The sequence below is a fragment of the Scyliorhinus torazame genome, chromosome 16, assembly GCF_047496885.1.
Source record: "Scyliorhinus torazame isolate Kashiwa2021f chromosome 16, sScyTor2.1, whole genome shotgun sequence".
Taxonomy (NCBI): domain Eukaryota; kingdom Metazoa; phylum Chordata; class Chondrichthyes; order Carcharhiniformes; family Scyliorhinidae; genus Scyliorhinus; species Scyliorhinus torazame.
Genome location: NC_092722.1, coordinates 178,570,954 through 178,584,002, shown reverse-complemented (window position 1 = coordinate 178,584,002; position 13,049 = coordinate 178,570,954). Strand labels below are relative to the sequence as shown.

Here is a 13,049-nt window from a genome sequence, read left to right as displayed (position 1 = left end):
CCGGAACACCCGGAGGAAACCCACGCAGACACGGAGAACGTACAAACTCCACACAGACAGTGACCCAGCGGGGAATCGAACCTGGGACCCTGGCGCTGTGAAGCCACAGTGTTAACCACTGTGCAACCGTGCTGCCCATTAATGAAAGGATAGCATTCCATTCACTTGTTTATATGTTCTTTGCATATTCCAAAATCTCAGCTTCAAGAATATTGTTGTTTGCTGAAAAATACTTGCATAGAGTATTATTGCTACTCAGAAACATCTTCAAGTATTTAATATGCAACTGATTATTTCTATGGAGGCAAATAAGGACAATCATAGATTTATTGAGAAATAACAATGTGATGACACACTGATTCACTCACTCACTGCCGCCTTTCTTTTTCTAACAGTAACAATGAAGCTTTCAATGCCTACCTGGACAGGTAAACAAGACTTTGGCAGGGTGGCATTCCAACAGTCCATCATTTCAGTGATACTTTGGATGTCATCTTAAGTCAGGGTTATGCATACAACAGATCTTGAGCCTCATGTAGTCCATCTAACTGGCAATATAGCTGATAAAGCGCAGGCATCCATCTTTTCCTTGTGCTAATATATTTTAGTGGTTGATTTGTTCTGTGTGAATTTTGTAGAAATTTTCCATGGGCTAATTAAAGAGCGACGAGGATGCAAGATTAGGAGATGCCTCTGAAATTTCTGGTGCTTTTCTGAAATTGTAAAAGCAGAGTCTTGGAACAAATATGTGACCAGTCTATCCATCCCACTGAAGAGAGTTAAGTATGCTGCCTTGAGAACCTGAAAGAGAATTATTACAATGCAATCTTTATCATGCGTGATCAATGCAATCAGCATGCGTGAAGATTGGATAGTGCTGGTTAATAAAACAAATATAGATTAACTAAGAGTTCCATTTACCAATGGAATACAGTGCAATTCTTGTAGCATGAACAACTATGCAAGTGTTCAGGAAGAAAAGAACAGTATTCTTTTTAGTTTTAATCTTCAGTACATAAAACCTAAATCAAAATATAAAATTATGCATTTTACCTGTACGAGATCCGGATAACTTTGTAATTGTTTGTGATGATTTGTATTGGGGGAACTTTCCGGTTAGTAGAGAATTCTGGTTGATAGAGTGCTGAATAACACAACGTTTATTGTACTCGGTTTCACCAAGCAAGCAAGATTGAGACATTTTCGTATACAAAATAGTGGGGCAGAGTAAAGATTTGTTGAATTTTATATGGTTATGGAGTTAGGATTTCCAATTTGGAGCTGCAATAGCTATTTGTTTCAATTGTGAGGTGCACATTTTATTCCAAATTGTTCACAAAGTAATTGAAAATTATGGGATACAAACTCTGGAAAGGTTTACACACCTGAAGCTGCACTTTTCAATGTAGGGGTCGCCTGACGTTTCTTTCTGCAAGCTTTGTTTTGTTCATGTCGTAACCCCCCACGAGGGCCACGGGGAAACTATTGTCGACCTCCCTGTGGGACTCGGGGAGTATGAGCTTCCCATGTAGGGGGAACTCGTTAAAGACTACACAAAAGGTAGCATGGTAGCATAGTGGGGCAGCAGGGTAGCATAGTGGGGCAGCATGGTAGCATAGTGGTCAGCACAATTGCTTCACAGCTCCAGAGTCCCAGGTTTGATTCCCGGCTTCGGTCACTGTCTGTGCAGAGTCTGCACGTTCTCCCAGTGTCCGGGTGCTCCGGTTTCCTCCCACAGTCCAAAGATGTGCAGGTTAGGTGGATTGGCCATGCTAAATTGCCCTTGGTGTCCAAAATTGCACTTAGTGTTGTGTTGGGTGGGGTTACTGGGATAGGGTGGAGGTATGGGCTTGGGTAGGGTGCTCTTTCCAAGAACCGGTGCAAACTCGATGGGCCAAATGGCCTCCTTCGGCACTGTAAATTCTATGATTCTATGAAAAGCCGGCCCAACCAGGACCCGCTGTTGTTATTTGTCCCAATAAGTATTAGATTGGGAGAGAGTTACTGCCGTGGGCAGAGAAATAATCCTTGTTCCACTACTGCTGGCTTCAAAATAAGGGCGTGGAGTAGCACCAACACCAAGCAGACCTGTTGCTCCAGTAAGCGATTTAATGCATGAATGGGATAGCAGCATTCTGTTGTGGTTGATGACCCAAATTGTTCAGAGTCCTGGTGATGCTGCAGAAATCGTTTAAAAATGAGCAAACAAACATGATTGACATTCGATCACTTGAGGCTCATTTAATAGTGATGAGTGAGCTGTGTACTATACTGACATTTACAAAGCCTTGTTACAGCGTACAGGAAACTAATTGAAGCATATCGTTTGCCGTACTAATGCATTGTAATGTTTTATTATTGTATTAAGCTATTGACAACAGACCGGTGCAATGGAGCAATAAGTCTAATTTTTTTAAAATTCATTAATGGGATGCGGGCGTTGCTAATGCAAAATTTTCCTGACTCTAGAACTTCAGCTTTCGTTTTGATGCAGCTTTCTGGGATTTAAATCCGAGCTAACTGGAAAAAAATCTCAGTATTTCTTAAAACATCTCGTCTAAGTGAGAAATTGTATATTTTTTTAACTTGATTGGCATAGCTCAAAAATGATGTCATGCTTCATTTCCAATGAGCCTATCTGCATGAACAAGCAAAAGCACAGACAAGTAGGAAGGATTAATGGGTCATAATGAACTAGGAAGAGGGAAGTATTTCACTGTCCCTGTTGTCTTTCCATGAAAAACTTTATCTTCCTGCCTGTGACAAGAGAGACTGATTTCAACAATTAAAAAATACTCTCTTGGAAACTAACCATGTCAACTAATGAGCTTTTCATTTGTATTCCTGTGTCAGGATTGGCATCCAGGGGTGAAATGGATGCCAAATGCTGTTGTCCTGAATGGTTTGCCTGAAGGAAGTCACTGCCAGTCATCTGAGTAGGTTTTTCCTGTCAGGGAGAATTAACATGGCAAGATTGCAGCAAGATTTGCTTTGAGTGTGTAACTGAAATGAATGGGAAATAATGCAAAAATGGTACTGTTCCTTGTAATAGGATTCATTTTAAATAGTCTTTATCATTCCTCAACCCTGGAATATTTCAATGATTTAAACTACTGTTATGTGAAAATTTTCTGCAAATATATGGCATTTTAAAGCACAAGATAATTTCTAACAGATGTTTGCTGCACTTCATACCAGCCTCCCCGTACAAGCGCCGGAATGTCGCGACTAGGGGCTTTTCACAGTAACTTCATTGAAGTCTACTTGTGACAAGCAATTATTATTAAATCCTATTTTTGCGGGCAGCATGGTAGCACAAGTGGGTTGGGCAGCACAATAGCACAAGTGGATAGCACTGTGGCTTCACAGTGCCAGGGTCCCAGGTTCGATTCCCCGCTGGGTCACTGTCTGTGCGGAGTCTGCACGTTCTCCCCTTGCCTGCGTGGGTTTCCTTCCTCCCACGGTCCAAAGATGCGCAGTATAGGTGATTGGCCATGATAAATTGCCCTTCGTGACCAAAAAGATTAGGAGGGGTTATTGGGGAGGGTGGAAGTGAGGGCTTAAATGGGTCGATGCAGACTCGATGGGCCGAATGGCCTCCTTCTGCACTGTATGTTCTATGTTATGTAAAATAAGTTTATTTAGATCAAAATGTTCAGAATATAATCATTATATGTCAATTAATACACAACTTAATATTGTCATTACTTTGTCTTTCAGGTTAATAGTTTTAAGGTATAACTTTAAATGGTCTTTCTATCTTGCAATTTTTGAAACCTATTTTGATTGAATTTTTTCAAGAAGGTTAGAGTTTATAACCATGGTTCTTCTTTTATCTCACTTTCTCTTCACCCTGAATAAAATTGCACACTTAAATGATAAGCTGTTCAATACATTTTAACCTTTTTTTTGCACAGTTAAAAATTTATGACTCGAAAAACTTTTACAAGCATCATCCAATATGTTTCTATTCAAAATTTGTTTTTTGGGCTAATGCAAATGAACTTTCCGCAGTGGCTGTAAGAGTTGAACATGGAATCATTTTGGGTGATGCTTGTGAACAGAAGCCCCTGCACTGGGCTATACGTTATTTGCTATTAAAAGCCAATCCTGCGAGAGATGCTGCCAGGAATGTGTGGAGTGGAGCTGAAAGCAGAGTGAGGGAGATGGGACACGGGACAGAGATGAGACACGGGGCAGAGATGGGACACGGGGCAGAGATGGGACACGGGGCGGAGATGGGACACGGGGCGGAGATGGGACACGGGGCGGAGATGGGACACGGGGCGGAGATGGGACACGGGGCGGAGATGGGACACGGGGCGGAGATGGGACAGGGGGCGGAGATGGGACAGGGGGCGGAGATGGGACCGGGGGCGGAGATGGGACCGGGGGCGGAGATGGGACCGGGGGCGGAGATGGGACCGGGGGCGGAGATGGGACCGGGGGCGGAGATGGGACCGGGGGCGGAGATGGGACCGGGGACGGAGATGGGACCGGGGACGGAGAGGGGACCGGGGACGGAGATGGGACCGGGGACGGAGACGGGGCCGGGGACGGAGACGGGGCCGGGGACGGAGACGGGGCCGGGGACGGAGACGGGGCCGGGGACGGAGACGGGGCCGGGGACGGGGACGGGGACGGGGACGGGGACGGGGACGGGGCCGGGGACGGGGACGGGGCCGGGGACGGAGACGGGGCCGGGAACGGAGACGGGACCGGGGTCGGAGACGGGACAGGGGGCGGAGACGGGACAGGGGGCGGAGACGGGACAGGGGGCGGAGACGGGACAGGGGGCGGAGACGGGACAGGGGGCGGAGATCTGTCAGAGGGTCACTCCGAGACCCCCACGTTCACTCCGGGATCTCACACCGGGACCCCCACCCTCACTCCGGGACCCCCACCCTCACTCCGGGATCTCACTCCGGGACCCCCACCCTCACTCCCGGATCAGGGGGAATGATTGTAACTCGGCCCCAGAGACACGGAGAAGGAGTTACAGAGTCAACGGCAGCTCCACGACCCCCTGTTGGAATCCCAAATAGAGAAATGGGAAATTCAGGAACCCCCAGAATGCCCCAACCCCCCGAGCATCCTCCTCTAACCCCCAGCACCCCCTAACCCCCAGCGCACCCTCCTCTAACCCCCAGCACCCCCTAACCCCCAGCACTCCCTCCAAACCCCCCAGCACCCCCCTAACCCCCAGCTCTCCCTCCAAACCACCCAGCACCCCCTCTAAACCCTCAGCACCCCCTCCAAGCCCCCCAGCACCCCCTCCAACCCCACGAGCACCCCCTCTAACCCCCATAGCACCTCCTCAAATCCCCCAACACCCCCTCTAAACCCCCAGCACCCCCTAACCCCCAGCACTCCCTCCAAACGCCCCAGCTGCCCCCAACCCTCAGCACCCCCTCAAACCCCTCAGCACCCCCTCTAAACCCCCAGCACCCCCCTCCAACCCCCCAACCCCTCCAGCACCCCTTCCAACCTCCCAGAACTCCCTCCAACCCCCCAGCACCCCCTCCAAGACCCCAGCACCCCCCCTCCAAGACCCCAGCACCCCCAACCTCCAGCACCCCACCCCTCCAAGCCCCCCAGCACCCCCTGACCCCTCCCCCCAACCCCCCCTAACCCCCAGCACTCCCTCCAAACCCCCCAGCACTCCCTCCAAACCCCCCAGCATCCCCTCTAAACCCCCAGCACCCCCACCAAGCCCCCAGCACCCTCTCCAACCCCCCCAGCACCCCCTCTAACCCCCCAGCACCTCCTCAAATCCCCAACACCCCCTCTAAACCCTCAGCACCCCCCTAACCCCCAGCACTCCCTACAAACCCCCCAGCACCCCCTCTAAACCCTCAGCACCCCCTCCAAGCCCCCCAGCACCCCCTCCAACCCACCCAGCACCCCCTCCAACCCCCCAGCACCTCCTCAAATTCCCCCAACACCCCCTCTAAACCCTCAGCACCCCCCTAACCCCCAGCACTCCCTCTAAACCCCCCAGCACTCCCCTAACCCCCAGCACTCCCTCCAAACCCCCAGCACCCCCTCAAACCCCCAGCACCCCCTCAAACCCCCAGCACCCCCTCTAAACCCTCAGCACCCCCTCCAAACCCCCCCCCAGCAGCCCCTCGAAGCCCCCCAGCACCTCCCCTAACCCCCAGCACCCCCTCAAACCCCCAGCACCTCCTAAAAAAAAGAGAGCCAATCCTGCCAAAATTATAAGAATGGCTGGTGTGAGAAACCAACAAAATAGACTTATTCACTTGGGTCATGTGTACACGAAGCATTAGCTTTTCACACTGATGGTCAGCAATTTGTAAACCTGGTCAGAGTATTCATGTTGCAATCAAGTCTCCTTCACCACATCTTTGACACCCCTGCAGCTGGAGCTCATGGGTGAATGCTCCCTTGCAGCACTAATGTTTCAGATTGTCACTTTTTTGCTTACTATAGGCAGGAACGTTTATGAGTGGCTCTTTGCATCTTCAAAACATTGAGATTGCGATCCTAGCTATTACTGCTGAGAGCAGTGCAAACAAGAGCAGAAATTGCAAAGTAGTTAAACAAGTATTTTGTGTTTGCCTTCATAATGGAAGACACACAAAGCAGACCAGAAATTTTGAAGAACACAAGGCTCCAATGAAAGTAACAAACATAATGAATGTTAGTAATGAAAATGTTTTGGAGAAATTAATGGAACTAAATGCTGATAGATCCCTGAATCTGAATGCCCTTCACCCTTGGTTTTCAGAGGTGGCTGCAGAGATAATAAATGTATTGGTTTTGATCTTCCAGAATTCCTATATTCTCGAATGGTCTCCATGGATTGGAAGATAGTAACGGTAATATTCAAGAAAAGAGTGTGACAGAAAGTGGGGAATTGCATGCCTGTTACTAGTACATTCTAATCTTTATTAGTGTCGCAAGTAGGCTTACATTAATACTGCACTGTGAAAATCCACTAGTGGCCACACTACGCCAACCGTTCGGGTGCGTTGAGGAGAATTCAGAATGTCCAATTTACCTAACAAGCACGTCTTTCGGGACTTGTGGAAGGAAACCGGAGCACCCAGAGGAAACCCACACAGACACGGGGAGAACGTGCAGACTCCACACAGACAGTGACCCAAACCAGGAATCTAATCCGGGTCCCTGGCGCTGTGAAGCAACAGTGCTAACCACTGGTGGTGGAGAAAATGCTGGAATCAAAGGATGTGATATCAGAGTATTCCGAAAATCACAATCTGATATGGCAGAGTCAGCATGGCTTTCTGAAAGAATGCAACAAACAGGGTAGAAAGGGGCAAACCAATGGATTTGTATATTTTCAGAAACTTAAATGTATATAGTGCCTCTAATAATGAAAGGTTTTAAGACCATTGATAGAAGTATTATAAAACAAGAGTATGACACTGAGACACGCAAGGAGATAGTCGGTCAAAAGCCCAAAAGCATGGTGAAAGAGAGAGGTTTTAATGAGTGTCTTAAAGGACGAAAGTGAGGTAGTGAAGCAGTGGTGAAGGGACGGTAGTCTAGAACCTAGGGTCTCGATAACTGAAGACATGTCGATTAAAACTGCGGATGCACAGGAGGCCAGAATGAAAATCTTGAAGGGTTGGAACGCTGGATGAGATTACAGATATTTGGAAGATTGAGGCCATAGAGGATTTAAAAACAGAGTGAGCATTTTAATATCAAGACGTTGCTTGATTGGGTGGTATGGTGGCGCTGTGGCTAGCACTGCTGCCTCATGGCGTCGAGGACCCGGGTTCGATCCCAGCCCCAGGTCACTATTCTTGTACATTCTCCTCGTGTCTGCGTGGGTCTCGCCCCCAAAATCCAAAATTCCCGTACCAGTCTCCCCGAACAGGCGCCGGAATGTGGCGACTAGGGGCTTTTCACAGTAACTTCATTTGAAGCCTACTTGTGACAATAAGCGATTTTCATTTTCATTTCAAAGATGTGCAGGGTAGGTGGATTGGCCACGCTAAATTGCCCCTTAACTGAAAAACATTTTTTTTTCGAAGACGTTGCTTGATAGGTCAGCGAGAACCAGATGATAGGAGAATGCGTGGCAGGGCTGACCGCAGGGGTGTGCCTAGAGTGCCTCTAGACCAACAGAAGTCAATTCTAGAGGTAATGAAGGCATGAATGAGAATTTCAACAGATTCAAAGTTAGAAGATTTTATACTTGTACATATATTTAGTCTATGGTATAACTATCTTTAAAAAAAAAAATCAACATACTTACAGAAGTTAATGATACTAGGTGACTGTATTACCTATTAAGGAATGCGGGAGAATGAAAAGGGAGTCCCTGAAGAGGGAGGGGGGGTGGTATTTGATCCCCAGATACAAGCACTGTTGTATGAGGATTTTTTGAGTAGAGTGGGCCTACACCCACTGGAGTTTGGAAGATTGAGAGGTGATATCATTGAATGTATAAGATTTTGAGAAGGCTTTCCAGTCTGGAGGTGGAGAGGCTGTTTCTCCAGGTTTGAAAGTTTAGACCTAAGACTCTTGGTCTCAGGTATGTCAGCCATTTAGGGCAGAGATGAGAAATTCCTTCAAGGTTTATGAGCATTCTACTTGAGAGACAGTGGATGCACAGTTCAAGACTGTGATTGATAAATGTTTTAAAAGGAATCAAGGTATATGTGGGTAAGGCAGGTCAGTGGATTTGATGTAGCAGATGTGATCTTATTGACAGAGAAAGCTTGATGAGTCCTAAGATTCACTCCTCTTATTTTGTTATGTTCTTATGGATTATCCTACCCATGAAAGGAGAATGAATTAGGGGAGAAAACATGGCACGGACAAAAATGGATGAGGGTAATGGGAGAAGGGAGTGAATGTCAGATAGAAGGTTAGATTTCCGTGAAGAGGAAGCATGAAAAGCCAGGAGCAATGGAAGAAATTGATGGGAATGTAGAGTGAGTTAAATGCTTGGTAATTCAAAAGCAGGGAAGTACTAAATAGTAAAAGAATAGAAACAGGAATAATACATTGGAAAAGGAAGGAAGCAGTGAACAGCACTTTGGAAGGATAAAGAGGAAAGAAGTTGTGAATAGAACATGGGCAGAATGGAAGAAAATTGAGCCCAGGAGAAAGTACCATTTTGATCATAAGACTGGAAGTAAAGTACTAACCAGTTTAAATAGGTTAGAATGTGGATGTGCCAGTTAAAATTGACCTGGTCAAAAACTAAAATCTTAATTTCAAACATCTGTCCTCTGGAGGACATGGAGCTAACATGTTGCGCCCATTTACTTCTAGGTGCTGTCTAGCTTCTACACATGCACGCAAAAAAATGGGAGGCACCTATTTCCAAACCCGTGCCAATATTCTTTCACTAGTTTGGGGAGACATGGAATTCTATTCTATTATGCAGATGATACCATCTAATCTCCTCTGTTCATGTACAGTGAGATGCTACAGTCTATGACTTCCACCTGGAATGGCTTAAATCAAGGAACTGAGTGGAGGGGATTAAGCAATCATTCCTTTACTCTGTTGTGTTGTACAAGTGGACTATTTTGTTCTGTACACAGTGCTGCAATTTATAGAGATTAGATCAATGAAACAACTGTAGCTATTCTGTAACTATACTGTTTATTTAAAAAAAATTGTTTTCCTTATTTTGCTGACAGTGTATATGTGTAGATTTTTCATGCAACAAAAATGCGGGTTAAAGTGTTTTAAGGTGTTGTCTTCAAAATGCCATCAGCAGTTGTACTTTTTTGGATTGAATTGTATTACTTTCTGGTCGTTTTTTTTTTCTTCTATTGGTCTTTAATACAACTTAAGGAAGATGTATCTGCATGACATTCTTTTTGGAAACTTAAACTGGAGAGTTTATTTTCAAGTGTCATATCTTGTTTCCATTTGTGCTTGCTGTGCAAAAGTGTTAACCTACTTGTTTCTTTGTAGGTTAACAGATAAAAGACAACAGTCAGCATGAGTGGTGATGCCAACCAAGGGGTGGTAACCTCCCCTCCTCCACCTAGTGGGATTCATAAAGGAGGCTATTTTGACCGCATCAATGAAAATGACCCTGAATATATTCGTGAACGGAACATGTCACCAGATTTGCGACAGGATTTCAACCTGATGGAACAGAGAAAGCGGGTTTCTCAAATACTACAAAGTCCTGTGAGTACTATTCAAATAACTGGTACTGCTTCTCTTGAAATTAATTTTGGCGTTTCCTTGTGAAAGTAATTTCCCAAAGGAAAATTGATTTATAATGCTGAAGTATCTTTTTGGAAAAGGTTAAGATTGTAGTCCTGTAGCTTTGAATTTACAGCACAAAAAAACAGGCCTCCTTTCATCTTATTCCTTCTTGCCCTATCAGTGTATTCTTCCATCCCTTTCTCCCTCATGTACTTCCTTAATATTGATGTTATCATTCAAGGGGTAGCTATTTACCCCAACTACTTCAGTGTGGGAGCTTATTCCATTTTCTACCCATTTGAGTGGGGATTTTTCTCCAGATTGATGACTACTTTATACTTATGCCACCGAGTTTCAGAATTTCCCACAAGTGAAATGATTTTCATTTAGCTTAACGCGCCCCGTTGTTATCTTTGATCAGCTCACCTTTCAATATTCTTTTTTCTCCAGAAGAGAGCCTCAGCCTGTTTAATCTTTCTTGAAGGTTATAACCTCCCAATTCTGGAATCATCTTTGTACGTCGTTCCTGCACCTTCTCCAATACCTCTACATTGTTCTGTAATATGGAGACCAGAAGCGAGCACAGTACTCTGGTGTAGTCCAACCAACTTTATAGAAATGTAACGCAATTTCCTTTTCTTTTGAATTTTATTCCTCCAGAAATGAAACCTTGGGAGAAATTTAATACCTTTCCCGAGTATGGAGGCAGGTGGGCATTCCCACTTATGTCCCAATTAATTCTGCAGAAAGTGGCCTTCTCACTGCACCAGCAGTTGAGGCCCTTGAATGGGCAATTAATGCCCACTTATAGCTTCAACCTCCACCCTCCTGCCTGGTATTCAACTACTGGTGGATGGGGCAGTTGCCATGCGGGAAGCGCAAAAAGCAAACCTTATCGGGGTTGTTTGTGGGCTTCCAGGTAGCAGGGGTGTCCCTTGTTCAAAGACATTGTGCGTGATTGAGGGACCTGACATTGGGAAAGGGGGGCCTACTTTTAATCACATCTCTGCCCTTGCTGATGGCCCCATCTCTCTCACTGGACAGCATCCAGTCGACCAGAGGGTTTCTGCCCTTGGTCCAGGCAAGGTCCATCACTGCCCATGTGCCTAAAAGAGGCTCCCTCCGGCTCTAGTTGGTGGCTGAAACTCGTCGTCTGGATTAAATATTGCTTCTGGTATTTTCTTCCAATTTGTTTATGGCTCTGCTCACCTGCATTACTACTTTTAATGACCTTTATATATCTTTTGTTTCCCCACCCTATTCACACACTTATTTCCCAAGAGTAGATAGTCCCTTTATTTCTCCTGCCAAAATGCTCCACCTCACACTTGGCTACATTGAAAGTAATTTCCTTTTCCACACCCACTCTGAAAGTTTGTTAACATTGATCTCTCATTGCCTTCCTCAACAGTAAGTATACCCACTTATTTTGTGTCATCTGAAAACATTGATATTGTACTTCCAATTCCTCAGTCCAAATAATTAGGAAAATGCTGAACAATGTTTCCAATATTGACCTCTGTAGAATACCACTTCCCAACTCCTACCATTATGAGTAGCTATCTTTTTTGTTTTGAAAATGTTTTTATTAAAGTTTTAACATTTTATCCAAAATTACAAAAAATTCAAACAATGACCCTTAACTAGACACAAGTAACCAGAACCCCCAAAATGACCCTTCAACCCAAGGAACAAGGACGCCCTCACCATCGCGAGGTGCAGAAATTGCACTAAGTCCCCGAACCATGCCGAAGCACTTGGCGGCGTTGCTAGCCTCCAGCCCAGCAGGATCTACCTCCATGCCACCAATGAGGCAAAGGCAAGGATATCTGCCCCCGCACCCGTCCGTGGCTCTGGCACATCTAAAACTAACAAAAATAGGCACCAAAGGACAGGGCTCCAGCTCAATACTTAAGATCGTCAACATGGTGGTAAATAACAACCGCCAAAAATCCACCAATTTAGAACAGGACCATTTTAAGTGAAGACTCCCTGTGTCTGAGTTTTCTTGATCCACAAGTCTGAAGACTGCTGATTGATGTTTTTCACTAATATATTTTCAATTTTTACTACGCAAAATAGCATTATCATGAAAACATACAAAAATGTAACAGCAAGAATAGAAGAAAGGGGAAACAAGGAAAAAGCATGAAGGAACAGGAAGGACCCTTACACTTTTTATCTGTCTTTCTTTACAGCTGTAAGGAGTAGGCAGAATGGCTGTTGTAATGGTGAAATTAGGGGCCCAGTGCTGATGTCCTAAGGCAGATTAATCAACTGATGTTAGGAAAGTGGCTACAAAGAAGTCATTACATTTACAAAACAACTCAACTTTGTAACAATACAATCTTATTCTGGTAATATACTACAATATTCTACAGTGTAGCATAAATAACATGTGTCCCATTTACACTATCCCCAGGATTGGTCTAAAATCACATATAATAAGAATCTTTATTAGTGTCACAAGTAGGCTTGCATTAATACTGCAATGAAGTTACAGTGAAAATCCCCTAGCCACCACATTCATCCAGTTCGGGTACACCGAAGGAAAATTCAGAATGTCCTATTCACCGAACAAGCACGTCTTTAGGGACTTGTGGTAGAAAACCGGAGCGCCCAGAGGAAACCCGCGCAGACACGGGGAGAATGTGCAGACTCTCCACAGACAAGCCATATACCTTCCGTTCAGGAAAACTGTTGATTGGATTGTTGACCTGAATTTTTCAGAGAGGATCATACACCGTCCCAAAATTCAGTTCAGTCTTAATTTCAGAACTAGATTTTTTACTCTTGAAAGTTGTCACACAAGTTTTGTTGTACACTGAATTTACAGCCTATCCACAGGTTCCATATGATGTTACATTACATTTGTA

General features: G+C 45.2%; 1 protein-coding gene across 9 annotated transcripts in view; it reads left to right on the top strand.

Annotated features, from left to right (window-relative positions):
- LOC140393260 (gamma-adducin-like) overlaps window positions 1-13,049 on the top strand; it is a 308,595-nt gene that overhangs the window by 188,469 nt on the left and 107,077 nt on the right. For all 9 annotated transcript variants that reach the window (XM_072479530.1, XM_072479533.1, XM_072479535.1 and 6 more), the window contains one exon: window positions 9,931-10,152. In XM_072479530.1, coding sequence (XP_072335631.1) covers window positions 9,958-10,152 — 195 coding nt within the window. In that variant the 5' untranslated portion in view covers window positions 9,931-9,957. The remainder of the gene's footprint in view (window positions 1-9,930; window positions 10,153-13,049) is intronic.